Source organism: Canis lupus, chromosome 25 (assembly GCF_011100685.1).
Source record: "Canis lupus familiaris isolate Mischka breed German Shepherd chromosome 25, alternate assembly UU_Cfam_GSD_1.0, whole genome shotgun sequence".
NCBI lineage: Eukaryota > Metazoa > Chordata > Mammalia > Carnivora > Canidae > Canis > Canis lupus.
This window is the reverse complement of record NC_049246.1, coordinates 37,937,005-37,963,545: the sequence shown is the minus strand read 5'-3', so window position 1 is coordinate 37,963,545 and position 26,541 is coordinate 37,937,005. Positions and strand designations below refer to the sequence as shown.

General features: G+C 34.4%; 1 protein-coding gene across 5 annotated transcripts in view; it reads left to right on the top strand.

Annotated features, from left to right (window-relative positions):
- Positions 1 to 26,541, top strand: part of CUL3 (cullin 3) — an 89,821-nt gene that overhangs the window by 49,415 nt on the left and 13,865 nt on the right. For all 5 annotated transcript variants that reach the window (XM_038573952.1, XM_038573954.1, XM_038573951.1 and 2 more), the window contains 10 exons: positions 9,539 to 9,699; positions 10,713 to 10,827; positions 12,954 to 13,182; positions 16,077 to 16,222; positions 17,135 to 17,311; positions 18,699 to 18,869; positions 19,458 to 19,565; positions 23,271 to 23,395; positions 23,867 to 23,963; positions 25,250 to 25,384. In XM_038573952.1, the coding sequence (XP_038429880.1) occupies positions 9,539 to 9,699; positions 10,713 to 10,827; positions 12,954 to 13,182; positions 16,077 to 16,222; positions 17,135 to 17,311; positions 18,699 to 18,869; positions 19,458 to 19,565; positions 23,271 to 23,395; positions 23,867 to 23,963; positions 25,250 to 25,384 (1,464 nt within the window). The remainder of the gene's footprint in view (positions 1 to 9,538; positions 9,700 to 10,712; positions 10,828 to 12,953; positions 13,183 to 16,076; positions 16,223 to 17,134; positions 17,312 to 18,698; positions 18,870 to 19,457; positions 19,566 to 23,270; positions 23,396 to 23,866; positions 23,964 to 25,249; positions 25,385 to 26,541) is intronic.

Genomic DNA, 26,541 nt, shown 5'->3' with positions numbered 1-26,541 from the left:
CTTCCATTCTGTGCTTGCCTTTTCTCTCTTTTAATAGTGTCTCTGAAGAGTTTTATATTAATTAGTTTTTCAATCTGCAATTATTGAATAAAGTGTTATATATATATCTGTTTGGCCAAATTTATTAACCATGTTCAGGTTGTCCACATCTTTACTAAATATTTTTGTCTGCTTGTCCTGTCAGCTCCTGAGAAATTTTAAAATCTTTAGATTTAATTATTGATTTGTCTTTTTCTCCTTTTAGTTGATATATTTTGAGGTTTTACAAAATGAACGTATATAAATTTAGGGCTGTTTGATCTTCTCTTGAATTGACTCTTATTTTTATGAAATATCTTTCTTTATTTCCTGTATATTGCCTTAAAGTCTACTTTGTGTGGTATTACAATATGAGTTTCCTTTTGGTTGATGTTTGTATGGCAGATTTCTCCCCATCCTTTCCTTTCCACCTTTTTGTGTCCTTATCACTTATAAGCACCATACAGTAACACGCTTTTTAATCCCATCTGATAATCTTTGTTTTTAAATTGGAGCATATGGCTTATTTCTGTTTATTTATAATTATTGATACATTTGAGTTTAAGTTTACCATTATATTGGGTCTTTTTTCTGTTTGTCTCACCTATTCTTTATTGATTATCCCAGCTTTCTTGCCTTTTTTAGGTGAATGGAGTATGTTTTATTATCCATTCCCTTGCCCCGTTATGTTATTTATATACTTATCTATTCTTTTATTATTTTTATTATTTTAGTGGTTACCTTGGAGATTACAACATAGATCCTTGACTTAAAGTTTATCATATATGTGTGTGTGGTTTTTTGTTTGTTTGTTTTTTTGTTTTTTTTTTTTATGTGTGTGTATTTTTTTTTTTTTAAATTTATTTATGATAGTCACAGAGAGAGAGAGAGAGAGAGAGAGAGAGAGAGAGAGAGAGAGAGGCAGAGACATAGGCAGAGGAAGAAGCAGGCTCCATGCACCGGGAGCCGGATGTGGGATTCGATCCCGGGTCTCCAGGATCACGCCCCGGGCCAAAGGCAGGCGCTAAACCGCTGCGCCATCCAGGGATCCCTATGTGTGTGTATTTTTAACTACGTTTTGGGAGGCCCTGGATGGTAGTATCTTCCTTCAAAGCAAAAATAATTTTCTTCTGGCAGGCAGGCACAGTATGGGTAGATCACCATGATCTCGTTGAAGCTGGCTTTTAGGCTCTCTTAAGGTTGATCTGTTTTCAGTTTGCCATTATTTCTGGGACATATCTTTACTCACGGAGAATAGCCATCTGGGGTCTAGAAGCCTGAAGTATTTACCAATTTGCTTTCCATGTTACTGTGTTATGAATTCTAGCTTTTGCCTCCTCACCACCGTAAGTCTACCACTGGTCTATGTTTGGCTCTTTAGCCTTCCAGTGAGGCTTTGTCTTTGGCGTTTTGGTGTCTTGACCACACTTAGGTGGAGTGTCAGTAAGGATCTTGATGAAAATTGCTTGCAGAATTTCTGGCTCTTCTTCTCATTGCTTTCCTTTTCAGACTTTGCCTTCATAAGTCCTAGCTCCTTCATACCCACATACCTGTGACTTTCTGCTGACTCTCCCATTTCCAGTCCTCCAAATAAAACGAATGACCCAAGGCATCCGAGTGAAGGTGAATGTCAGGCTCCTGTCAGTGTACTTCCTTGAATTTTCTCCAGAATCTTGGCCCCACAAGTCCAGGTTGCCTTTGTTACTCCTTGATGCTTTTAAACAGTTAGTATTTGTTTGCTTATATTGTTGTAAAATGCACTTAGCATACAATTTATTATCTTAACCAATTTTAAGTGTACAGTTCAGTGATAATTAATACATTCATACTGTTGTATAACCATCACCTCCATCCACCTCCAGAACTTTTCATCTTGTAAAACTAAAACTCTGTCCATTAAACAGCAACTTCCCATTCCCCTCTCCCTTGAGCCCATGGTCACCATCATTGTACTCTGTTTATATGAATTGGACCACTCTAGATACCTTATACAAATGGAATCACAGAGTATTTGTCCTTTTATGACTCAGGGTTCATCTGTGTTGTAGCATGTTCCTTTCTTTATTTTAAGGCTGAATAATATCCCGCTGTATGTGTGTATCTCGTTTTGCTTATCCATTCATCTGTCAGTGAACACTTGGGTTATTTCAACCTTTTGGCTATTTTGAATAATGCTGCTATAAACATGGGTATACAAATGTTTCATTAAGACTCTGTTTCCAATTATTTTGAGTGTATAGCCGGATGGTAGAATTGCTAGGTCATATGGCAATTCCATTTTTAATTTTTGAGAACCACCATGCTATTTTCCGTAGCAATGACACCATTTTGCATTTCCATCAGCAATGCTCAAGAGTTCCAGTTTCTTCATATCCTTGCCTGTCGGCACTTGTAATTTTCTGGGTTTTTGTTTTACTTTATTTTCTGATAGTAGCTATTTTGATGGGTGTGAAGAGATGGTAGCTTTTTATTTTCATCCAGCTAATATAGTTGTTCTTGCCGAAAAATTGGTCTTGTAAAACCTATTCTTTCAATATTAGGAGTGGAAGTGAGTAGCATAGCATTTTAAGGTAGGTTACTTTGAAAATGAGAAAACAGGCACAGATGTTAAAGTCACACCTAGTAAATGGCACAGATAGGATTGAAATAACCTATCTGGCTCTTAAATCTGAGTTCTTCACCCCTGAATTATATTGCTTCTCTAATACAGGTCTTCCTTTCTAAAGTCTTAGAATATCATTGTTCCAACACTTTGCTTTCTGTTACGTGAATATTACTCCTATGGTTCTAATAGGTACTGTTTTCTAGCGTTGATGGTCCCGTCGTCGTCCCCCCCACCCCCCACCCCCGTTAGATCTTTGAATTTTAGTGTAGGGAACAGTGCTTTTATTTTAGTATTTGGTTCGATTTAAACAGCTTTAGAGAAATACGACTAGGGTTTTGATTTGTCAGATATCCTAGGATACAATTCTTAAAACAAATGAAAGTTATTTTTAAATAGAATTTCTTACAACTACATTGTTTTAAAAACTTTGACAGCCTTGAGAGATTTGGGACCCATTTTACAGTGGTGGAAACTATGACTTTGAGCTTTAGTCATGGAGCTTTCAAGCCAACTGTATTCTGTGCTTTTCCATGTACTTTACCCAGTAACATTGTTAAGTCCCGAAATGTTATTCTGTCTGGCAGTTTACTATTAAATCTCTTACTGGTGCCCTTTTTATAGTGTAGTCAGTCACTGGCATTTTGGAAAATACTGGGATGGTTTTTTAAAATTTTGCTCTAAAGAGACTTTTTTTTTTCTTTTTTAATATAACTACACTAGAAACTTCTTGTTACTTTTCCCAGGTTTTTTTTTTTTTTTTAATTTTCTATTTCTATCTTCATAATGTTAAGCCTTCTTAACTTGTATATATTTCATGGCTTGAAAGTGAACCTGTTTTAAAACACTTATATTTATTACTTGTTGATAGAAGATTGCCTAGTGATTAAGCTTGGGAAAGCAGGTTCAAACATGTTCTAACAGTAGCTACTTACAGCGTTATTTGCTTTGTTTTTTTCTTTTAAAAAATGAGCTAAACTTTTCAGGATGTATCTCTAGTTTATGAGCAGGACAAATATTTACTATTTGTAAAAGATTTTAACCCTTGTTTATATTCATCTTTTATCCTCTTTTTAAAAAATAAAACTTGGTTAAAAAATTTGCTGAACTATTTCTTGCAAGTAAATTAAGTAGTAAGAGTTAATGTTATTTTTTGAATTTCATTATAATTTCTTTCTTTTATTTTGATTTTTTAAATATCAATTCCTGAGAAATGAAGTTCTTAAACTCATAAAGTTACTTCTTGACTTTGCGTAGGTTTAGCTTTCATAAGCTCTGTGTGTCTGCATTGCATGCTAAGTTTGATCTCATAGTTAAAATATTTAGTATCTTGGTAAAGCCATCAGTTAAGGGGGAAAGCAGAAATTTCCCGAGTTGGTGGGATTTGTAATATCTGTGGCCTTATAGGACCAAGTACCATGTAGGCTGATGTCCTCTTGTCGACAGGTAATGTGAAGAGCCGTAGGCCACGAGTAGGCATTTGCTGAAGGAGTTTTACATGGATATCAGTTGATTGAGGTCGCCTTTGTGTGTGTGTGTGTGTGTGGCAGGGAAAGAGGGACTCCAGTCTGTCTCTATCTCAAGTCCTAGAGACCTGCCTGCCCTAGCTGATGCTTTTAAGTGGCACTTTTAAATTTCTTATCTAGCATTTATAGTTGTTCTTGGCAGGGAAGTTGGCCTTTCAAAAGCTATTCTTTCAAGACTAGAAGTGGAAATAAGTGGGATAGCATTGTGAGGTAGGGTGTTGGGGCAGTCTGGCTTTTCCTCATGTCTATGAAAGCAGATGGCAATGAGATGGCCCCATCATTAGTTACTCCTCCTCACTCCTGGGTTCATCTAGTTTGTGAAGAGGCATGCTTGTTGTAGTTTTGCTTGGCCTAGGAATAGCAATCCCTAAGAGAGAACCATAAATAGAGATTGAGAATCTCTATTCATGTAGCGATGAAACTCCCATCTCTTTAGTAGATCTAATGTTTGACTCAGACATTAAGCTTTCATACATGTTTTTCAGAACATTTTATATTTAAAATGCTGTATTTTGGCTTAAAAAGCCATATAGAAGCAGCCACCAACTTCTGTCTCTGCTTAGCTTTCTTCAATAGATAAATGACTAATGGGCTCATACAAACTATATTTTGGTCATAAAGCCTGAGATTTAAATACTATTTTAGATTATTCTTTAATATTTTTTCTTTCTTTTGGGGTGAGTTCATCTTGTCCTTACTTTGAAGTTGTATTCTTTTAGCTAGTTAGAGGTTAACTAGATGTGAGATTTTAGATTTTTTTTTAATTAAATATTCACCTAGAAACATACACAAAATAAAAGTCCTCCAGTGATATAATTAGAACCTCATTAATATTGTATTACATAAATTCAGCTGTTAATTTTTTAAAAAATGTTTTTTAAGTAATCTGTACACCCAATGTGAGGCTCAAACCTATAACCCTGAGATCAAGAGTTGCATATTCCACTGCCTGAGCCAACTAGGTGCTCCCCAGCCACTTATTTTTTTAACAAAGAGATTCCTGTTAGAATCCATTAGTAAAATGCTGTTGTGTACCCACAGGCTGTATTCCTTCTGATAGTGCTAGTAGGCAGGAAACAGAAGGTTAAGCATGCTTAGTTAGCAAATATTTTAATATATATTGTGCAGATCACAAGTTTATGTGAACGTGTGCAAGCATTTCTGTTTAACATATACACCTATAAACACTTGAGTATATACAGGTAGATCTTTTATTGTGCTTGATGGTAATCAATCATATATACCAAATGTGTAATATAAGTAACTTGTATTATTAATTTAAACAGCCACACTCAATTTTGTGTTTTCTCTTGTACATTTATTAGCACTTTCTTATGTATAATCAAATTTCAGGGTTAACAGATTTTCTTAATATTATAGTTCATTTAATTGCAATCATTATACACACCTTGTAAGTCGCATATTAAAAGACAAAAGTTTAGGTCTTATACTAAATATGACGTTTGTATTTCGTCTCCAGTCATCTTCATGGACTTGAATGTTCTGTTCCCTACTCATTCTAACCATGTATTCCCATCACACCTGAATTCCTTTACTAAACCATTGTTTCTCCCCATACAGAATATACCTGAAGAATTCATCAGTTGTACCTGACCCTTTTTCTGCCTTTTTGCTGGGCAACATTATTGGCCAAAACCCAGGTTATAGATTGACCCACATCATTGTGCTTAGGGTTGGGAGAAGGGAAACCCAGCCAGGGAGACTGGTAACAAATAGAAAGGGAAGAAATAATAGTGAAGTATATCTTGATCCTTCATATACATTAATTTTTTATCAGAGTTAAGCTTTATAGGAAATCATACTAGAATTTTAGAGATTACCTTTACATTGCCCAGGACCAGAGAAGATAATGACTTACTCAGAGTCACACAGACAGCTAATGGTACAGCCAGAGTTCATACGAAGAATTCCTTACTCCACATCTATTATTTTTGCATTTAGAAATTCACTGTTGGCATTCCTGGGTGGCTTAGTGGTTAAGCGTTTGCCTTAGGCTCAGAGCGTGATCCTGGAGTCCTGAGATCCAGTCCCACATCAGTCTTCCTGCGAGGAGCCTGCTTCCCCCTCTGCCTGTGTCTCTCCCTCTCTCTCTCTGTCTCCCATGAATAAATAAATAAAATCTTTAAAAAACAAAACAAAAATCCACTGTAAGTGGTAAATTCACTTGAAAAAACAGTTTAGCAGTTTCCATATGATCTAGTACTTTCATTTCTAGAAATATGTTCCAAGAAAAATGAAAGCATATGTCTACCCGAACATTCATAGCATTACTCATAGTAGACAAAAACTGGAAAAAGCCCCAAATATCCATCAGCTAATGAACTAAATGTGACATATCCATATAGTGGAGTACTATTCAGCCCTGCAAAGGAATGAAATAATGATAAATGTTAACACCATTAATGAATCTTAGCAACTTTATGCTTGGTAAAAAATCAGATATGAAAGATTACATTTGATTTAATTATATTAAATGACAGAAAAGGGAACTTGTAGAGAGAGAGAGAGCAGGAGTGCTGGAAGTGGGATTGACTACAAACAAGCTCATGGGGTTTTTTGTGGTGACGGAAATAGTCTAGAACTGGATTGTGGCCATGGTTAGACAACCATAGAAATAAATGTACTGTTAGTTACTGGATTGTACTCTTAAAATGAGTGTATTTTATGGCATATAAATTATACTGCAGGAAAGCCAAAAAAGGAGAATATTAAAAAAATTTTCACTCTAAAATTCATAATTTACTTTGAAGATTACATTATATGTGTCTTTTGTTCTGTAATTCTTAGAGGTAGTGCACTTTCACCAAAATCAATAAAGTCTGATTCATTCTTTTGGCATTTCTTTTAATTAAGAACATTTGGTTTCTTAAGTTAAACTTGCTAGTGCCATATATACATCATGTATGATAGGTATCTGACCCCCATACACCCTGCAAGTCCCATAGGCATGTAGAGTTGGAACTTGTAGTGCTTGCCAGAATTACCGGTATTTTCTAGTCTAGCTATAAAACAGCCTGATGCAAAATCTCTTGCTGCTTTCACTACTTTCAGTATCTCTTTTCTATTTTGCTTGTACCAGTTGAGCTTTATGTTTACTTTATGCTTTATGTTTACTGAGTGTATTTATTTTCAATCCTGTTTATGCCACTTGTCCTTGTTATTAATACATCATTTAATACCATGTAAATCAATAAAATGGTGTTAAAAACAATAGAATTTGTTCTTTGGTAAACTAGATTGTTTTAGACTTGACAAAGGCAACACAAACACTGGTTCAAATTAGGTGTGGATAATTTAAAAGAAAGGAACAGAATTGTAAAAATCTAGAAGGACTTTTTTACATTCAGATTGCTTCACAAATGTCTCTAGTTCATGCTCCATCCTAATGAAACAGAGTATGTGAGAGTGGATGGAAGAAAGAACACTGAACTCCAATCACAAGATTCATGTTCAAAGACAAAAGTCTTCATATCTCATTGAACATGTATTATATTTTAATATACAGACAAGTTGGTCTGGGTGTTAAGTGGTATGAGGAGGTAGCCACTGCCATCCAGGAAGGAGGCCATCACCCTGGCTCAACCTTTCCAAAATCCCCATGTGGTAAGGTTGCTGGGGGGAACAAGATCGACAGGCCCCACACTGTCCCATGCAAGGTGACCGGTCACTGTGGCTTTCTGCTGGTGTGCCTCATCCCTGCCCCCTTGCCCCCGCCCAAGACACTGGCACTGTCTCAATCTCTGTGCCAAGAAGTTACTGAAAATGGCTGGTATTGATGATTGCTACATCTCCGCTAGGGCCTGCACTGCCACCCTGGGCAGCTTCTCCAAGGCCACTTTTGATGCCATTTCCAAGACCTACAGCTATCTTGCCCTCGACCTTTGGAAAGACTGTGTTCATCAAGTCTCCCTATCAGGAACTCACCGGTATCTTGTAAAGACCCAACACCAGAGTCTCCGTGCAGGGTACCCAGGCTCCAGCTGTGGCCACCACATAGTTTTGTACAAGGGGAAAAAAGTGAAAGCCTATTTAAAAAAGAAGAAAAAATAATTTTAAAAAATTTACGGGAGAGTCATCGGTGAAAAATTTGAACTTACCTAAGGGTTATGCACGATTTTAAAAATGTGAGCTTGTGCCAAGATTATATAGAATGTAGAAATGTGAGCAGCGAAGATACTAATCAAAGAGCGGCTTTCTTTGTAGCCATTAAGGTTATGCCCTGGATGAACTGAATGGAGGAAGGTTGCAGGAGTGACGTCACATGAAGAGAATGCTACTCGTGGAGAATTTAGTCAGCAATTGTTCAGAGAGTTGGTCGGTGCCATTTTAGTTGCATCACTGATGTGGTTGAGCTTCTGTCTATGTTCACCTGGTAGTTTTGCTTGGTTTTGCTTGTAATGACAGTGTTCCTTTTAAAAATTCCAGGATCACAGTGTGCAGTGGTTCTTAACTGGTTTGGGATTATAAATGCCTTTAAGAATCTGGTGAAAGCTATGGGCTCTGTTTCCAAAGTACTTACATACTAGCAAACACATAATAATTCTATAATTTTTGGAAGTTCACAGATCCACTGAGGCCCACAGAGATCCTGGTTAAGAACAGAAAGGAATTCTGTTGTTAATTCTTTTGTGAATTAAAAACTTGGTAGTTTTATTCCAGTGTATTTTGCTATAAATGTGGATTTTCAAGTAATACACAAAATAGGGCTTGTATAGCCAATAATTCTGGATTATATGTGCTCTGTAAAGTGAGACACACCTGTAATCAAGTTGGCAGGAACTTGAAAATAAGATGACAAGTAATCTGTTTGAAATGACAAGAGGTTTTTATTAATGCTGCTATATTCTAGGCATTAAAGCCTTTTAATATTTACCAGTAAGCAATCGGCTTAAGTTACATGGATCTGTATTTCATTTGGCTCTTAATTTTACTTCAAAGACTATGATCTTCAAGTATAATATTTGAGAAAGTAAGAACCATGGTCAGACATGATATGGCTCTAGAGAGAAAGGAGGATGTGTCTACCTTGCTATCTACCTTTCTCCTCTGCTCTTTACTCACCTGCCTTTCCCTGGGAATGGTGCTTGCGTCCCCACCCCCTTTTTTCTTCAGGTTAAATGGGTGACCACATATATTCAATTGTTTGTAAATTGTACATTTGTAAATTGTAAAGACTAACTTTAATATAACTTGGGAGGTGCTAGAAAATTCCATGGTGCTTAAGATAGTTTGAAGTGGATAAAAAAAAGATAGTTTGAAGTGTTTCTCATCTGAAAAATTGCTTTTGGATTTTATTTCCTGTATTATTGTAGCTCAAGTGATTATATTTGCAGGAGTTGTGCTCACGTTTTATGGTATTGTTTCACTGCAGGACCGTGTATATGTACAACAAAATAATGTGGAGAATGTCTACAATTTGGGATTAATTATTTTTCGAGATCAAGTTGTACGTTATGGGTGTATTAGGGATCATCTACGACAAACGCTATTGGACATGATCGCAAGAGAGCGAAAAGGAGAAGTTGTAGATCGGTATAATCATCTTTTTTATATTTCAGTGTTTGGTTTTTTAATGGTTTTTTAATATCCTGAGAACCAATTTAGTGTCATAATCTTATTAAAATAAATAAAAGTTTTATTGCCCAGCACATTATGAAAATCCTCAAAACAATTAAGAAAGTTACCTGGATTTTAACTTAAAAGCACACATGTGTTGTTAGAAGAGACCCTTCTGAGCTTCTATTTAATGTACTTTTTAAAAACAAATCAGCCATTAGTCTTCCCTTTTGGTTTTTCATGTATTTTTTATGCTGGCATTTTGATCCTTTTTTGCTGTGTGATAACATTTTTTGGTTCTCTTTGTCTCTTTAAAAGGCTCTGGCCTAGCCTTCATTCTTAGCATATTTGAAGAAAACTGTTGAACATAGTCTCCAATGACTAAGAACTACTACCCGTTCTGTTAAGTCACGTTGCCTCCCCTTACATGACTGCAGTACCATTTTTGTGACACGCAGCTAAAGAGGCTTAAAGCACGAAAGACTGCTTTCTCTGTGTGTCTGTACACAGAGCAGCTAATAGAAGACTACTTGTAAAGTTTTTGTTTCAGCTTTGGTGCTTGGTCTGGGTTGCCCCAAAGCCATTCAGTACCAAAAAAAAAAAAAAAAGATAAAAATCATATCTAGGAGTAGCTGTGTGTTGTACTCATTTCAAGCAATATAGCCTCCCTCTCTCCTTACTGCTTTCTGATATTTTTATATTCTATGTTTTTATGTACACAGAGATATTTAGACAAGCTAATTTTCTTTCGGATTTTAAAGTTATAACAGTATGAGAACAACTTGACAAATAGCATTATAGTCAAGATATGTCATCCATTTAAAATTACTCTAAATACTTATTTTATAAGTGAGTTGCTTATGGGAGATGGATCACTCTGATTTTAAAAAAAATGTTCTAAAAGTCTTTCTAAAGCTACTTCTGCTGCATTTTTTAAAGTGAGACTTTAACGTAATTTGATTATCAAGTGGTTTAACTTCTTTTGACAGAGGCGCAATAAGAAATGCTTGCCAGATGTTAATGATTTTAGGTCTCGAAGGACGATCTGTCTATGAAGAAGATTTTGAGGCTCCTTTTTTGGAAATGTCTGCAGAATTTTTTCAGGTAATCAGTGAAAGATATAAATAAATCCTCTCAAGATATTCTGAAAGTTACTAAATGTAGTTACTGATTGAACACTTGGCCTTTTTCTGTTGAGGCCCTTTGGGAAGGAGGGCACAAAAAATACCCGTTAGATACCTACTCCCTCTTCTCACATTCCAGGGAAGGAACCCATTTAAAAAAAAAATAGAGTTTGGACTTTTTACACACATGATTTTTTAAACTATGTGTTATAAAACCTACAAACCTAGAAATAACTTTAATATTTTGTTATATTCACATGTTACAAATTATTTACCATAAATTCACAGGCAGTGCATCACTAATGAAGTCTCACTATTCAGGCTTATGGTAATATAAATTACTAGTAAAGTAAGTATAGAAATAAACATGATCTTATAGCATGTGTATATACTTTAAAGACTATTGGTGAGGAAATTAGAGGTCAATAAGTATAATTGGTAGAATTTTGCAACAGTATAACAAACCCAGAACCAACTAAATTGCTAAAAGTAAAGTTAAACTAGTCCTAATTTGTAATGAAGTTACAAAATATAAGACAGTATTTATAAGATAATGAGGCATATTCCTGAAAACATCAATTATAGTAGGAGCTCTGTAGTGTAATCAAAATAGATTGAATTGAATCCTAAAAGTTTTTACTCCAATAATAGGGTTTTTAAAAAAATAAATGAATACAAAGTTCTAGTAATTTGTAACAGTTCAGTAAGTCATTAATAAGACTGATTGGATGTATATAGGGATGGATCTCTATGCATTTCGAATCATTTACACAAAGAAACAAAGAATGAACTTGCAATTTTTTATTTATTTATTTTTTAAAATTTTTTTATTTATTTATTTTTTAGTTTGTAACCAATCAGGAAGACCTTTGTGGCTTGCACTGGTGAACCTAGATCATGTTTTATGAGCTATTAATTTTATAATGTAGGAGGCAGACTCCATTTTCCAGTAATACAGCAACTAATACTAGATATTTTTGCAACATTTTTGACCTTCACATTCATTTAATTTTCCTTCATTTCATTGTAGATAAACCAGTGGAAGATTAATTGTCAGGATTCCAAAGTGTAGGGTGCCTAGGTGGCTCGTCAGTTAAGCAGCTGCCTTCAGCTCAGGTCATGATCTCAGGGTCCTGGGATCAAGCTCTGTACCTGGCTCCCTGCTTGGTGGGGAGTCTGCTTCTCCCTCTCCCTCTGTCCCCCCTCCATACACACCCTGTTCTCTATCAAATAAAAAAATCTTAAAAAAAAATAAATTCTAAAAAAAATTCCAAAATGTGCTACAGTGACATGTGCATGCATGTGTATATATACATAATACATGCTGTTTTTAACAGGAGTGAGAGATGGTCTCACCAAGAGTTTTGTTTGGTGTGTTAATGTCTGTTCTTAGAAACTTGATTATTTTCAGGGACTAAAACTACTTTTTGTTAAAGTAGGAAATGTTATTAAATTTTGTACATAGTTTATATCAACATGTCTTCCTTTTTGTAACTCTTAGATATATATTCATTAATCCTATCAAATAGGTTAAAGTCATTTGGATTAACATAGTTTAGTGGAATTTCTGTAAGGCTGGTGTTAGACAAGATTAAGAGTTATTTAAAGTTCTATTTCTAAAACTTTGTGTGTGTGTGTGTGTCTGTATACACATGCATACATACTCTTTTGAGACTGGGAGTGGGGTGGCAGTTGGACTTCAGTAACTGGCAGTACGTCAGCAAAACTATGATAAGCATGATGAGTCTTTCTAGACATCATCACACATTAAATCAAAAAAGAATTTCCGACTCTGAGTGGGTCAGATGCTTCATTTTATACTTTTGACCCTTACTGGCAAGTGCTTATTTTTTCTACTATTTGAAGTACATTGGAAAAGTTTGAAAAACACTGCTTAAGAATAATGTATTGATAACTTCTTATGTAATCAGTGCTTTAAAGGATATAATTAAGACTATGTAGATATGTGTGATAAACTATATAAAATGTTAATAGTACTTATGATATTTAGTTTGGCTTATGATGAACATTATAGATACTCAGTTAAAAGCAGAAACACATTTTGCTTCTATGTTTAAAAAAAAAATCATGCTTTTTTATTTGCAGATGGAAAGCCAGAAATTTTTAGCAGAAAACAGTGCTTCAGTATATATAAAGAAAGTAGAAGCTAGAATTAATGAAGAAATAGAACGGGTGATGCACTGCCTTGACAAATCAACCGAAGAGCCAATAGTAAAAGTGGTCGAGAGGGAACTCATTTCCAAGCACATGAAAACCATAGTAGAAATGGAGAATTCGGGCCTAGTACATATGTTGAAAAATGGAAAGACAGAAGGTAAGTGTCAGCAATTGAAATATAATTAAATCTTTATAATTCTAGCAGGTTCTTAGTTAATTTTTTTATTTTCCTATAATTAAAATAGATTATAAATGAGTCTTAGTTATATGTGTCATTAATTTATTAACTTTGATAGAATTTAAGAGTAAAGTTTTACATTTTTATTAATGAGGATTTTTGGTATTTCTTGTTAATTGAGTGGCTCTATTTACCTGTCTTTCATTTTAGTCTCCTCACTTTTTGTGTTTTTCTTAGTCCAGAAGACTAATATTTCTGTCCTTTTTGTGTACAAGAGAGTTAGACTCTCCATTTCCACATACTATGTGATTTTTTTGTGATTCTTTTAAAATCTGACATTCCAATCATAAAATTTCTATAGGCTTTTTTTGGGAATTAGTTGTGATAAGGGTGTTAAAAATGCAAAAATAGTATCTTTCATATAACATTTTAGATAAATTAGTAGATTGATTCTGGGAACTGTGAAGTTATAGGTTTCAGAAAAGGAGAATTGCTTTATAAAAGTACACAGTTTTGAGATAATGGTAGCATTTATTCTTGTTAGCTGTTTACCCTTTTCTCTCCTGAAAACAATACTTTGTGATTTTCCTATGAGAAGTTATAAATAAAAGAGTAAACAGTTAGGTTGTCCTTATTTTTAATTTCTGAAGTTTTACTTTAAAACTATGACTTTAGAAATCACTGATATGCTATTAAAAAAAACAAATAAACATGGTACTCTAGCTGTTTTCCTGGTTCTTAGATGATGTCTTAGCAGTGTTTTAGCTTCTTGCTTCTTATAAAAGAAACATATTGCCTGTTAAGAGTTTGATGGGGAATGAAAAACAATTTTTAAGTGAATAACAAAGGAGAGGAGGGATATGTAAGAGGAGATAAAAAGTAAGATGGTTGGGGATCCCTGGGTGGCGCAGCGGTTTGGCGCCTGCCTTTGGCCCAGGGCGCGATTCTGGAGACCCAGGATCGAATCCCACGTCGGGCTCCCGGTGCATGGAGCCTGCTTCTCCGTCTGCCTGTGTCTCAGCCTCTCTCTCTCTCTCTCTCTCTCTCTCTCTGTGACTATCATAAATAAATTTAAAAAAATTAAAAAAAAAAAAAGGTAAGATGGTTGGAAAAGAGGTTTTCTGTGCTTCCTCTTGTGTAATCCTTGCTATGTGTTTTGAAATAGCTTATATTTCTATATATTTCTTCCTTTAAAGTTGTATGTAAATTTGTTTTTATTAAACCAGAGAAAGTTACTTTTTAAAAAAGACTCTTCTTGGAGCATCTGAGTGGCTCAGTCAAACATCTGACTTGGTATTGGCTCAGGTAGTGTGATCTTAGGATCCTGGGATCAGCCTAGCTTCGGCTCAGGGTGGAGTCTGCTTGAAGTTCTCTCCCTCTGCCCCCCTCACTTCATTCACTCACTCTCTCAAAATAAATAAATGTTTAAAAAAAATTTTTTTTTGTTATAATTTATGCCAAATGTGAGAAACTGTAAGATTTGCTGTAACATTGATTACTTTGGACACATATTATTGGTGAAAACTTACTTTTTAATACAATTTGATTTTGAAAGTCACTAAAACTAATTTTAGAAGCTCTTTTGTAAAACTTCTAAGTATTTTTAAACCACAACTTTAGTTTTAGGATCTAAATAGTTGTTAAAATGAAGACTGAGGTGGGTAAATTATAGCCTATCTGTGAAATCTGGACCACCAGCAGTTTGGTTAGGGGAAAAAAAATCAAAAGAAGAATATTTCATTGCATATGAAAATTATATAAATTTTTAGTGTCCATAAATAGAGTTTTATGGGAACACAGTCATGCCCATTCATTTATGTGTTATCTGTGGCTTCTTTCTTATTACAATGGCAAAACTGAAGTAGTTGCAACAGAGACCATATGGCCCATAAGCCCATAAAATACTTACTATGCATTTTAGAGAAAAAAATTTCCCAGCCTCCCATCTAGAAACTGCTGTTCTAATTCCATTGTCAAAAGTTCTTGATTATAAAGCTTTTTTTATATCATTGCACAGTTCTGACACTTAGAGTCTCCCAGTAAGTTCTTATTTCAAAGAAATACTAGACATATGGGAAAGCAGTGTTCTGTTACCACATTTTAATCTTGTGAAAAATGATATAAAAAATGGACAGAATCCAGGATTTTCATTCTAAGTAAGAACAGTATAGTGTGGTAAAACAATTTTTAAAATATACGTATTGGCCTAGGACATCACCTGGGAAGTATTAGGGATTCCTCCAAGGAAAATACTAAGGACTGGGAATACATGCTATGAATTTCATATGAACTTTGTCACAGCATGTCATGGATTTTAATTTCATATAAAACTTTATTTAAGATAAAATAAATCCTAGTATATTTTATTTTTACTTACTGTCATGTTGTTGTTTGAACTTTGTGATAGACATACCTAAAAATACCTGTAAGACTTTTAATTGATTTTTATATTTTCCTTATTATGTTGACTACTAATTACACAATAATTCAAGTTATCCTTTTGATAGACATTTTGTAGTATTACTGGGTTTTAGATTAGAATCGTGTAGGAACTCAAAGCTGCAGTTTCCTTTTCTTTTGTGGCTTTTTTATGCTGTATGGGTATCTTCCGTGTAAACTAAAATCTACTGAGAGATTTTATTGGTGGTCTTATCTGAAAGTTGTATTTCATAAGTTGCAATAATAACCATTAAGTAGCCTAATTTTTTTCCTTTTGTTTGTTTTGTTGAGTGTTTTTTTAGTCATTTGTCACATGATCAACAAGTGCCAGTGATGGAAAAATAAGCTTTGAGTTCACAAATTAGAATAAACAGATTCACATTTTTTCTCTTAATTTTTAATGTAGTCGATTTGTATGTTCTTTCTGATTGCAGACCTTGCTTGCATGTACAAGTTATTTAGTCGTGTGCCAAATGGCTTGAAAACAATGTGTGAGTGTATGAGTTCCTATTTGAGGGAGCAAGGGAAAGCCCTTGTTTCTGAGGAAGGAGAAGGAAAGAATCCTGTTGACTATATCCAGGTAAGTGAATACAGAAAATTCTCTTTAAGTTTGTGATAAAGTAATTTTGACACATGCTGGTAAAAAGAACACTTTTACTAAGCTGTATGTATTTTGTATTTTTTACTTTAATTTTCCCAAAGGAAAGCTAATACGTGTGATTATCCTAGGTATTTTAGAATTTTCCGAAGTATGTGTATTTATATTGGAACCACACTCAGCTGCTTCTTTTCATTTATTAACCTGATGAAGACCTTGTTTAAATGGTTTTCAAGAATGAAAGTAACTACTTTTTTTATGCTTTAGTGTTCATATACTTAGAGGTATTAGAAAAAATAACTTTTCAGCTAAATATTTTTGTTCTAAAATGCTGCTCTTTCAGGCAATTTTATGAATAAATTAGGCCCCAAATTTTTCATGTTTCAGTATAAATACTTTTTGGGTACATTTTTAAAAGCTGGTTTTCTGGGCATCCCCGGTGGCACAGCAGTTTAGTGCTGCCCGCAACCCAGGGTGTGATCCTGGAGATAGGGGATTGAGTCCCGTGTCAGGCTCCCTGCATGGAGCCTGCTTCTCCCTCTGCCTGTGTCTGCCTCTCTCTCTCTGTGTCTCTCATGAATAAATAAAATCTTTAAAAAATAATAATAATAAAAGCTGCTTTTCTTGGGCTTTACCTTCAGTCAAGATAGAGAAGGGTGTGGAGAAATAGTGCAAATGTTCTTTAGTTCGTCTTCAATCCCTCATTGCTGACATGTTTTAATACAGACTTATATAATGACTTGAAAAAAATAATAGAGAACCTGTAAGTTTAACACCAAATGCAGCCATTTATTACCAGCAAAGTTAAGATAAACATAACTGATTGTAAGTGTATTGTTTATAGAAAAAAAATTATTATAATGTACCCTAAATTTCTTTATTTCTATTTGGAAGGGCTTATTGGATCTGAAGAGTAGGTTCGATCGCTTCCTCCAGGAATCATTTAATAATGACCGGCTCTTTAAACAAACTATTGCGGGTGACTTTGAGTATTTTCTCAACCTCAACTCCAGGTCCCCTGAATACCTCTCATTATTTATTGACGATAAGCTGAAAAAAGGAGTCAAAGGGGTAAGTATTAACGCATTGGAGAAACACAATCATTACACTTTATTTGTAGATTTAAAATTTTATATAAAATTAGAAATATAAAAATAAGGAATTTTGTTGATATAAAATTAAGCCTATTTCTTTGCTGTGCTTAAATGTGTGCTGTGATCTCTGAAAAGGATTGTTTAATATCTGAAATGGTCAAAAGTACTTTGACATTTCATTTAATATATAATTTATATCAGAACCAAACAACTACACAGCCACAATGTTCGACAGTCTTTATGGACTTTGAGGTTTTGATATGCTATGTAGATAATAGGGATCTAGAAGACAACTGTCTGTGGTCTGGAATTTTGCTTGCTGTCATCTGGTTATGGGAGGTCGGTATCAAACAATACTTGGATGCCAAGAACTTGAAGGAGTAGATTAGAATTGCTATGAGAAAGTAGTTTGAAAGCCTTTGATATGTATCTGGGATGTTGGAGCTTACTACAGTGTAGAAAATCAAATATTGTGATCATACATACGGTGGTCTTTTTAACTTATCTTGGAATTTGAGAGAAAAGGGAAAAACAGCAAAGGCCACAGGTTTTCCAGGCAGCTATAACAATGAAGAAACAAACGAGAAAGATCACGATAAAAAGACAACATCCATTTAGTCTTCTTATTTTTAAATATATGCTTAGTAAAATCTGCTACAGTATCATCTTGCCCTTATTTAAAAGATGAGGACAGGGGGCCCTTTTAGTCTTGGAATTAAAACCAATTATTACTCTTCTATTTGCATAACATAGATTTTGAATGAGCTTGCGTGAAAATACCTATCTTTTGCTTATATAAGTGTCTGCCTAAATACTATGGAATAGCATTGGAAGATTCTTTTTTGTGATTAAAATTTCATTTCATTTGTTCTCAGTCATCCTTTAATCTAGCCATTATCCCCTCATTTGCTCCATTCACTTGGTAGCCCTCTAGGGAAGGGAGGAACTCCACTACAGCCCCTGATCCCTGCTGTGCTAGATGAGAATATAAGAATGAGAGTGTGCTACTCTGTGAAGTAGAAGACATGTTCTCAGACTAGATCCCGCCTGCTGATACCTCTCAACCAAACTTTTTATGTTTATTGTCCAAGTCTTATTTTCTATTTTTTTGAGGGGGTAGGGGGCAGAGGAAGAGGGAGGAGGAGAATCCCAAGCAGGCTCCGAGACCAGCATGGAGCCCCACACAGAGCTTGATCTCACAACCATGAGACCATGACCTGAGAAATCAAAGAGTCAGATGCTCCATTCACTGAGCCACCCAGGAGCCCCAGTCTTATTCTTAAATAGTAGATGAACTGTGGTGTTATTTCTTTGTAGAACTAAAGTTTTATAATTCTTAAATTGTCTTCTACTTCATTTTGCAGCTAACAGAACAAGAAGTAGAAACAATATTGGATAAGGCAATGGTCCTTTTTAGGTTTATGCAAGAAAAAGATGTATTTGAACGTTATTATAAACAACACTTGGCAAGGAGACTTCTCACAAATAAAAGTGTTTCTGATGACTCTGAAAAAAATATGATATCTAAGTTAAAGGTAAGATGTATATGAGCTGGAGTGACGTACCTAACCAGTGTTTATCAAATGATTGAACACCAAAATGTGATTAGGAAATATGTAGTTGATTTTAAATACATATTTTTATAAGTTAATAAAGCTAGATTTTTTGAGCAGGTTGCACTTAGATTTGTTTAGGTCCTGGAACATTCAGAGTTTGCTGGAATTTCTCATGGTGTGGCAGGATACATTCATGGAGATCTGGGGGAGGATTAGTGCAAGAGAAATGGTGAAGGGAGTATCACCATTTAGTTTTATTTCACAAAATGTGGTCTATAGACTACTATACTCCTATCACCTGAGTTGCCTATTAAAAACCTAGAGCATTGGTCTATACCTTTAGTGAGGTGTATTAGAATTTCCAAAAGAGTCTGAGAACCTGCATTTTAAAATAAAATCCTTGGAGTATTCTTAAACACACTGAAGTTTGGTAGCCACAGGCATAGGACAACTAACTATTGGAAAGATTTAGGATGTCAGTTACATGGAAGCGTATTTCTTTGTACATTTGCTCATAGAAAAATACATACACAATTGGTTGTGTATGTATGCATTTTTCTTCCACAGACTGAATGTGGCTGTCAGTTTACATCAAAACTGGAAGGAATGTTTAGGGATATGAGCATCTCAAACACAACTATGGATGAATTCAGGCAGCATCTACAGGCAACTGGGGTAAGATTCTCCCATTAATTTGTACTTAATATGTATGTATCTATGTGAAGTCTTTTGTAATGGGCATTTTTATCCATGTTAAACTAAACTGCTGGTGTCATTCCTTTAAATGTTATTAGGGGCAACATTTTTATTATCTGTATGTACTTGAAAAATTATTCTCCCTCATGTAAGCCCTTTTTTTAAACTATTAATGTTAAAATATTTTTTTCTTATTCTCCTAAAACTTAGTTTATCCTCTCCACTTGAGGGAATATGCTGAAAATTTAATAGAATGATTCCACTGTTAAAATCATTATAGATTGTGGAAGGAAGACAGGGCTTAGGCAAGCTTGCTGAGTCTTAGTACTCTTGCTCTCACTTTACACCCCAGGATTGTGCTATCTTAGAATCATTTCCTGACCTTCCTCTGTATAACCTCAGTATTCTCATCAGTAAGCAGAGGAGCATAAAGGGATCTGACATTTTCAGAGCCTGTGGGAGCTGACATTAGTGTGTTATAAATAGGATTTTGTATTGTGATTCCCAGAAGACAGTAAAGCTATAGCTTGCACAGCTTTGGAGTTCGATGAGGTTTTTGGGAGGGTTTAATGAAGTTTAGAAAGTTTTGCTTCTCAAGTGACCGTATACAACTTCATAATTAAGACATGTAACAGCCACTTAAAAAAATTGGAAGTTAAATCCTCTGTCCTCTGATTTTTTTTCCTCCTCCTCCCTTTTTTTTTTTTAATTTTTTTTTATTTTTTTATTTTTTATTTTTTATTTTTTATTTTTTTTTGAGAGAGAAAGCATAGGGGTGGGAATGGCTGAGGGACAGAAAGAATCTTAAGCAGGCTCTGTGCCCAGCATGGAGTTGGATCCAGCATGGAGTTGGGCTGGATCTCAGCAACCATGAGATCATCATGACCTGAGCCTAAACCAAGAGTCAGACACTTTAACCAACTGAGCCATCATTCCTCTGATATTTAGATATAAGACTATCACTTAAACTGTTCCCAGTCTCATTTCACAAACAAATTATATGAAAACACCTAATTCTATAGAAATGGACATTTATCTATATTAAGGCATTCTGACTCAGAAGGACTTCCAAGTCTCTCCCCATCTCCTAAAGCTTATTGTGGAGAAGGCCTGAGAGCAGGAAAGATACAGCAACAAGTCTGTGACAAATAGAAATCTGGTTGGGCAAGAATTGAATAATGTGAATATCCAGGATACTTTTTTTTTTTTTAGATTGTTTAGAAATTTATACTTGATTCTATTTAATACATTAATATATATTAATGTGATACAATTATTTTTCCTGTTTATTTTTTTTCTTCCACTAATCTTACACATATTGAATGCAATAGGTATATAACCTGGTGTGGATAAATATTCTGTTGAAAGAAACCATCTGTAAGAGAAATGTTCCTGGATGGGTTCAACACTGTGTCTAATTACCTTGCCTATGATCGGTGAAGGTCTTGTGATAAGAAAATTATGATCTTTATTCTTGACCACTTTGTTGCCATTGTTTCATTTTTAAAAAGGGGCTAGGGCTAGTTCAACAGAATTTTATCAAATCCTGTTTGCCTTTATTATTTTCTGTTACAAAGTTTGTGAGTCTTTCATTTATCTTAATATATCAAGTATATCTTGCACTCTGGTAGAATATTTGTTTAATAATTAATTACAGTAAGTAGAGTACTTAAAATCACGATGCTCAGAGTTACATATCTGCTAATCTGTTGTGGTTTCCACTTATTCTAAGGCCATTATTTGCCTACAGTTACTGGTTTTTTTTATAATTGTTTATGCTAAGGATCTTAAGCTTTAAGTCTTCTAATTTGAAGTCTTAATATACATTAGAAAGAATTGATGAAAAGTGGCAAAATCAGAAGAAATACTGAGCTTTCTGAAATCTTTGAGCCCTTTTAAAGTATCTCCCAATTGTCAACAGACCTTTCTCTGTAACTTTATTAAGTTCTCTTGGCCTGTTGAAATGCAGAGTGGCTCTTGCATTTGCTTTCAGAAGTTATATATAACAGGTGCATTCTTAAAATTCAAATAATACTTGTGGTATATTTTATTTAGATAAATTTTAATTATTATGCTGAAGGAAATTTTAGGTATTTGTCCATTTTTTCCTGTGTTTTTATTTTAAGAACTGTGACGGGCAGGAAAACTAAGCTTGCTATTATAGTTCTCTTTATTTATATCAGCAAGTCATATCATATCCCGACTGAATTTTCTGGTACCCCAGACTCTATACTTCACCCTGTCATGTGCTATCTTTGAATATAAGCTGAATGTCTTCAAAATGTTACTAAGAAAGCTAGAAAGAAGAGATAGAAACCACTAAAGCAATAGTTGTCTGAGATTCTTCTTTTTTTTCCCCTCCATTTAACAAATAATTCATTAAGTGCCTTCTGTGCCAACCATTGTTTGGGCACTGGATATACAAGAGAGAATGGAACAAATAAAATTCCCTTCCATGATGGAAGGGCAACAGATGAGAAGTAAGATAAGCAAGCCCATAGCATCATAGCTGGTGATAGATGATAGGAAATTTGTATCAGCAGAGTGAACAGGGAAGGCTTCCTTTAAGAAATGACATTTTGAGTAAAGATTTAAAGATTAGGGCGCAAGATATGTGGGTACATGGGAGAAAGAAGAAAGGACTTCATTGTCTTGGGTGGATTAAACAAAGTCCTGAAGCCATTAACTACCACTTGCAAATGCACCATTCTGTAGCACTGCCAACCTCTGTTCATCATCTAGGAGTCTTTCTGTGGCCATCTCTCCTCTGTGTCATCTAGGATTACTAGTTCAACTTCTTTAGAATTGAGTAGTCATTTAGTAGATACTTGTGAGGAAATCTGAGCGTGGTATACTACTTGATATTTATGAAGTTTCTTCCTTTAAAAAATATCCATATCACTAATCAGGTTAGATAGATACAGAATAATGCTTTACAACAAGCTGTGAATATCAATAACAATATAGATAATATTTCACTCTTAAGAATTCTTATTAATATACTTTCTTGTTTTCTTTAAAAATATACTTACAAGGAAGAAAATATCTGACTATGACCATAATGCTAGCATATATTTTGTAGAGGTAGTTACCTATTAAATAGTATTTGTAAAGCACACTGTGTAGAATTGGATCTACAGTAACCTGTGCAAAGGTTGTTAAAATAAGAACTTAATGTGAAAACAAGGTTCTGATAAATGTAGTTGAAATGTGAATGGGATACTAGAAATAGGTTTTTTGTTAAGATGGTAAAAATACTTAAAAACTGAGATGAAAGATTAATATCCTTAAGATGAAAGATTAGAATGCTTTCTAAAATGATACTGATATGGCCCCTTGACATTTTATCTAAAAAAGCATAAGGGAAAAAAAATAAAAATTAAAAATAAAAAAGCATAAGGGCCAAAACTTCACTCTTCTCAGTGACACCAGTAAGACTTCGTTCATATACTAAGAACTGTCCCATGGTCATTATTTTAAAGTAGATATCTTAAGCAATAATTAAAAATATTTGCCAGGTTAGTTAAAATTTAGAAAACACTGATCTAATCTTTAAGAAGATACATTTCATTTGCTTGATGTTGGACACAGTTAACTACTTGGATAATTCTAATGCAGTGTCTATATGGAATGGAAAACAATTCCTGGTTCATTTGAGGGGGGCATCTTTTTGTCTTTACACAGGTGTCTCTAGGTGGTGTTGATCTCACGGTCCGGGTGCTCACAACAGGATATTGGCCCACGCAGTCAGCCACACCAAAGTGCAACATCCCACCAGCACCAAGACATGCTTTTGAGATATTCAGAAGGTAAACCTAGATGAGACTTTGCAAGTACAGATAACTGTCCACAGTTGAAATAAACTTGAGCGTTAGTGCTGTCACTGATTGAGGATGAATTTACTTCATTTTTTACCTCATGGTCAAAAGGAGAATTTGTCCTTTATGCTTTTTAATATGTAAAAATGAGTTGCGCAAACTCTTTGGAGAGGACTGTTTTACTAGTGTCCTTTCTTCAGCATGAGTGTGTGGTTAGAAGTGTAGTTTGTGTTGTTGATGTCTGCCCCTGGCTTGGAGCAAATTGACGACTGTTACTTTGGAGAAAAGTGATGTTTGGAATAGTAGTAGCAGGTGAGCAGTGGGCAAAGCGACATGGTATACTAATAGAAATTAACATTGTCCTTATTACATAGATGCTTATTAAGTGTCGTTATCCTGTAGTTTATAATTCCAAATATGTAAATCATATGATTCTCTAAAACTTGATTTGATTTGCTAAAGGTTTTACTTAGCCAAACACAGTGGTCGACAGCTCACACTCCAGCATCACATGGGTTCTGCAGATCTCAATGCCACATTTTATGGACCAGTTAAAAAGGTAAATATTGTATGTTTGAACATACTTACATTAAGTAATTTAAAAATAAGATTAAATTTGAGACAATATTGCATAAGATAATAAGATGTAAATTGATTTGAGAGTGTACAAAGCTTTGAGTCCCTTTTCAAAATTCTGTCTCCTAAAATCCTTATTTCCAATAGATCAAAATGAGGAAAATTAACACGAGATTTGTGAGATGTACAAAATACTACTAAAGTGATTATTATAAAAATTAGCAAGACACTAGTGAATTGCCTTCATGTAAAAAATGTAATTGCTTTTTTATATAAAAAATTATGAGGTTTAGATGAGTAATTTCATTGCTTTGGGTGTACATCAAATCAGAATCAGTTGCCTTCAAATAGAAAAATAATAAAAAATGTTTTTAGAAAAATATTAAGAAAAAATATCCAAGTTGCCATTTAGGCAGCAAATAACAGTTTTATTCTAAATTCTCATAGTAGTGCTACTGGTTTCATATGTCACAGTAACACTCTTTTTTTAATGTTGTCAGTGTCTACACATTATAATTTTTGTATTTAATTGAAATGGGAAGTATTCTTTACAATTCATTTACTTGAATAATATTTGACACTATTATATATTTGAGTGTAAATTGGAAAGTTAAGGATACTAAAAGAACTCAACTTTTACAATTATTGCTTGCTTTTGTTTTAAAGGAAAGGGTTTTTCCCCTAAATAATCATGTTTTCTTTTGAAGTTTTGTTAAACAGATAAGGGGTTTTTTAAAACAGTTCATATGTTAATTACTGAAGACTTAAAATTTCTATTTTTGTACTTAAATCATAGAGCAGGAAAAGGCTTAAGGACGGCAGAGACACCCCCCATTCCCCAATCCTGTGCTGTTGCATGCTCTCTTACTGTGATCAGACCACACTGAAGAAAACCCCCACTACTTTTGATAGCAGTATAATGGCAGTGTTGTCTTTTAAGTCCATTATGATCCCATTGTGTCGTATTAAAATGATTTTAGCTATAATTTTAAGGATTTGTTAACTCATTACTTGCTCAGATACATTAAAATGTTCATGATGGGGAAAAAAAGGACAGTACTTGAAGACTTAGTATGTGTCAGCACATACCTATGCATTTACCCACATTTACCCATTTTTTGAAGTAACATTTCCTTTTTATGTAGGAATAAGTTATGTAGTTTTGCTAAGGGGAGAGTTGGATATTACAGTGTTTGTGTTTGAAATGTACGGTTAGAGTTATCAGGAGATAATTATATCTTGTTTATATTTTTTAAAAAAACAAAACAGGAAGATGGATCCGAAGTTGGTGTTGGAGGGGCACAAGTGACTGGCTCTAATACACGGAAGCACATATTGCAGGTCTCCACTTTCCAGATGACCATATTAATGCTCTTTAATAATAGAGAAAAATACACGTTTGAGGTATGGGTTGGTTATGTACATTTTAAGCATCTGTATTGTTTCTGTTACTGGAATCTTTCTTATTTGAGTAACCTTTAAAGTAATTGAGTATTATTGTTACTATTAAGTAACGTTTGAGTACCATTAAAGAAAACAGCATAAAACTGGGCTATGGAATTTTATGAACATCATACACTTACTGGGTCCCATTTCATTTAGTTTGCTAAAAATCAACTTTATTGAAGTGTAAGTTTCAGATGACAAAACATATCCCATCTAAGTGTGTAATTTGATGAGTTTTAACAGATGTCTTACCTGTGTACGTGCCATCACAATCAAGATACAGAATATATACCCCTTACATTTTTATATTTCTTTGCAATCAAATCAGTTCCCTCCCCCTGTCCTCAGACTGCTGGCGGTCTGCTTTATCTTGTAGATTACTTTTGCCTTCCTAGAATTTCATATAAATGGAATAATAGAATGTGTGTTACTGTTGTCCAGTTTCTCTCACATCACATATTTTTGAGATTCACCTATGTTAGCGTGTTCATTCCTTTTTTTATTGTTGAGTGATATTCTAATATACGAATTTACTACATTTTCTTTACTTTTCTTTACCTGTTGATAGACTTTTGGGTTTTTCCCAGATTTAGACTGTTAGGAATAGAGAGAGATGTTGAACTTTTTAGGAGACCCAAACTGTGTCCCAAAATGTTGTGGTGCTATTTTACATTCCTGCTAGCAGTATAGGAGGGTTCCAGTTGCCCTACATCCTCTACAAAATTTAATAGTCTTTCAATTTTAACTGTTTAACTTGGTTTGTAATTGTATCTCGTGGACTTAATTTGCCTTTCATTGATGATTATAAAGAAGTTGAGCATCCTTTGTGTATTCCTGTGCTACTTCCATGTCTTGTTTGATGAAGTGTCTGTTCCTGTTTTTATTGGGTTGTTACAAAAGGTGTTTATAAATTTGGATACAAATCCTTTGTCAAATCTACGTACTGAGAATATTTTCAGTCTGTCGCATTTTCATTTTCTTTAAATGATACTTTTTGAAGAGCAGAGTTTTTAATATGAAAAAGTCCAGATGCCACTTCTTTCCTTTTGTAGTTCACACTTTTGATATCCTAGCTAAGAAATATTGACTATCCTGAGGTTGCAAAGATTTTCTTC